The sequence below is a fragment of the Myotis brandtii genome, unplaced genomic scaffold, assembly GCF_000412655.1.
Source record: "Myotis brandtii unplaced genomic scaffold, ASM41265v1 scaffold825, whole genome shotgun sequence".
Classification (NCBI taxonomy): domain Eukaryota; kingdom Metazoa; phylum Chordata; class Mammalia; order Chiroptera; family Vespertilionidae; genus Myotis; species Myotis brandtii.
Window position 1 is genome coordinate 2147241 of NW_005371349.1, and position 1117 is coordinate 2148357.

General features: G+C 67.1%; 1 protein-coding gene across 2 annotated transcripts in view; it reads left to right on the forward strand.

Moving 5' to 3' along the window:
- WBP2 (WW domain binding protein 2) overlaps positions 1-1111 on the forward strand; it is a 26535-nt gene extending 25424 nt beyond the window's left edge. For both annotated transcript variants that reach the window (XM_005884262.2, XM_005884261.2), the window contains 2 exons: positions 378-454; positions 584-1111. In XM_005884262.2, coding sequence (XP_005884324.1) covers positions 378-454; positions 584-637 — 131 coding nt within the window. In that variant the 3' untranslated portion in view covers positions 638-1111. The remainder of the gene's footprint in view (positions 1-377; positions 455-583) is intronic.
- The last annotated feature ends 6 nt before the right edge of the window (positions 1112-1117 follow it).

Sequence of the window (1117 nt, forward strand, 5' to 3'; positions counted from 1 at the left end):
CCTCGGAACCGTGGGGGCTGGTGGGAGCCCCAGTGGTGCGTGGCCCGGGCCTAGGGACTGCCCAGGGCCCGGCAGGTGCTGGCTCAGGATGAAGAGCTAGTCGTGCCCGGGTCCGGGCAGGTCTCCCTCTGCCTCGGCCTTCTCAGCTGCTCAGCTCCCAGCAGATGGTTCCAGGGCCACCTGGTGGGTGGTGACAGGAAGGGAGGACTGGGGGGGACAGTGGCAGGTGGGGGGTGGTAAGGGAAAGCTAAGGCTGTGCTGTGGACAGAGCTGGGTCCTAGCGCCTTGCCCTGAGCAGCGGCCACTGGGTGAGAGCAGCCCCAGCCCCGCGGCGGCTGGAAGAGGGGTGCTCATCCCTGGTGTGTTTGCCTTCACAGCCGAAGCCAAGGCCGCAGAAGCAGCTGCCAGCGCCTATTACAACCCGGACAACCCACACACCGTCTACATGCCCACGGTGGGTGCAGCAGGCCAGTGGGGAGGGGCCGGTGGGGAGTGGGGCGGCCACAGGGGCTGGGACTTAGGGCTGGGGAGACCTGGGCTCGGTTTGAGCCTTCTAATTGACCTTTCCTTCCCTCCCTCACAGAACCAGCCTCCGCCCCCTCCCTACTACCCCCCGGAGGATAAGAAGACCCAGTAGACCCCCCCCCTCCTGCCTCTCATCACTCATCCTCATTCCTCCCCTCCCCTGGGGGCCGGGTCTGCGGTGGGTGATGGGGAGGCCTTGTTCTTCCTCCAGGTCTGACTATAAAACACTTGCCAGGAACTGCATCCATGGAAGGGAGGGGCCCCTTGACTGGGAGCTGCACCCCCAGCTCCCCACACTCTCCCGGGGCCCACAGGTGCCCAGCGCACTTCCTCGCAGCATCCGGGGCTCTCCTCGGGGCGGGCGTCCCCCAGTTCCTGTCTTGCTCTAGTAGCTTCTACCCACGGAGGGACTCTCTGGCCACCTCCTCTGCCGCAGTCCAGCTCCCTCGTTTGGCAGCCATGTTGTCCTCGGCCTCCGGTCCCCGCGAGGGCGCGGCAGCCCTGCTCACATTCCCCGCCCTCGGTCTGGGCCTGGCCATGGGGGCCCCTCCGCCGACTGTCAGCTCACATTCCGTCCCCCCAGCCTCCGGCG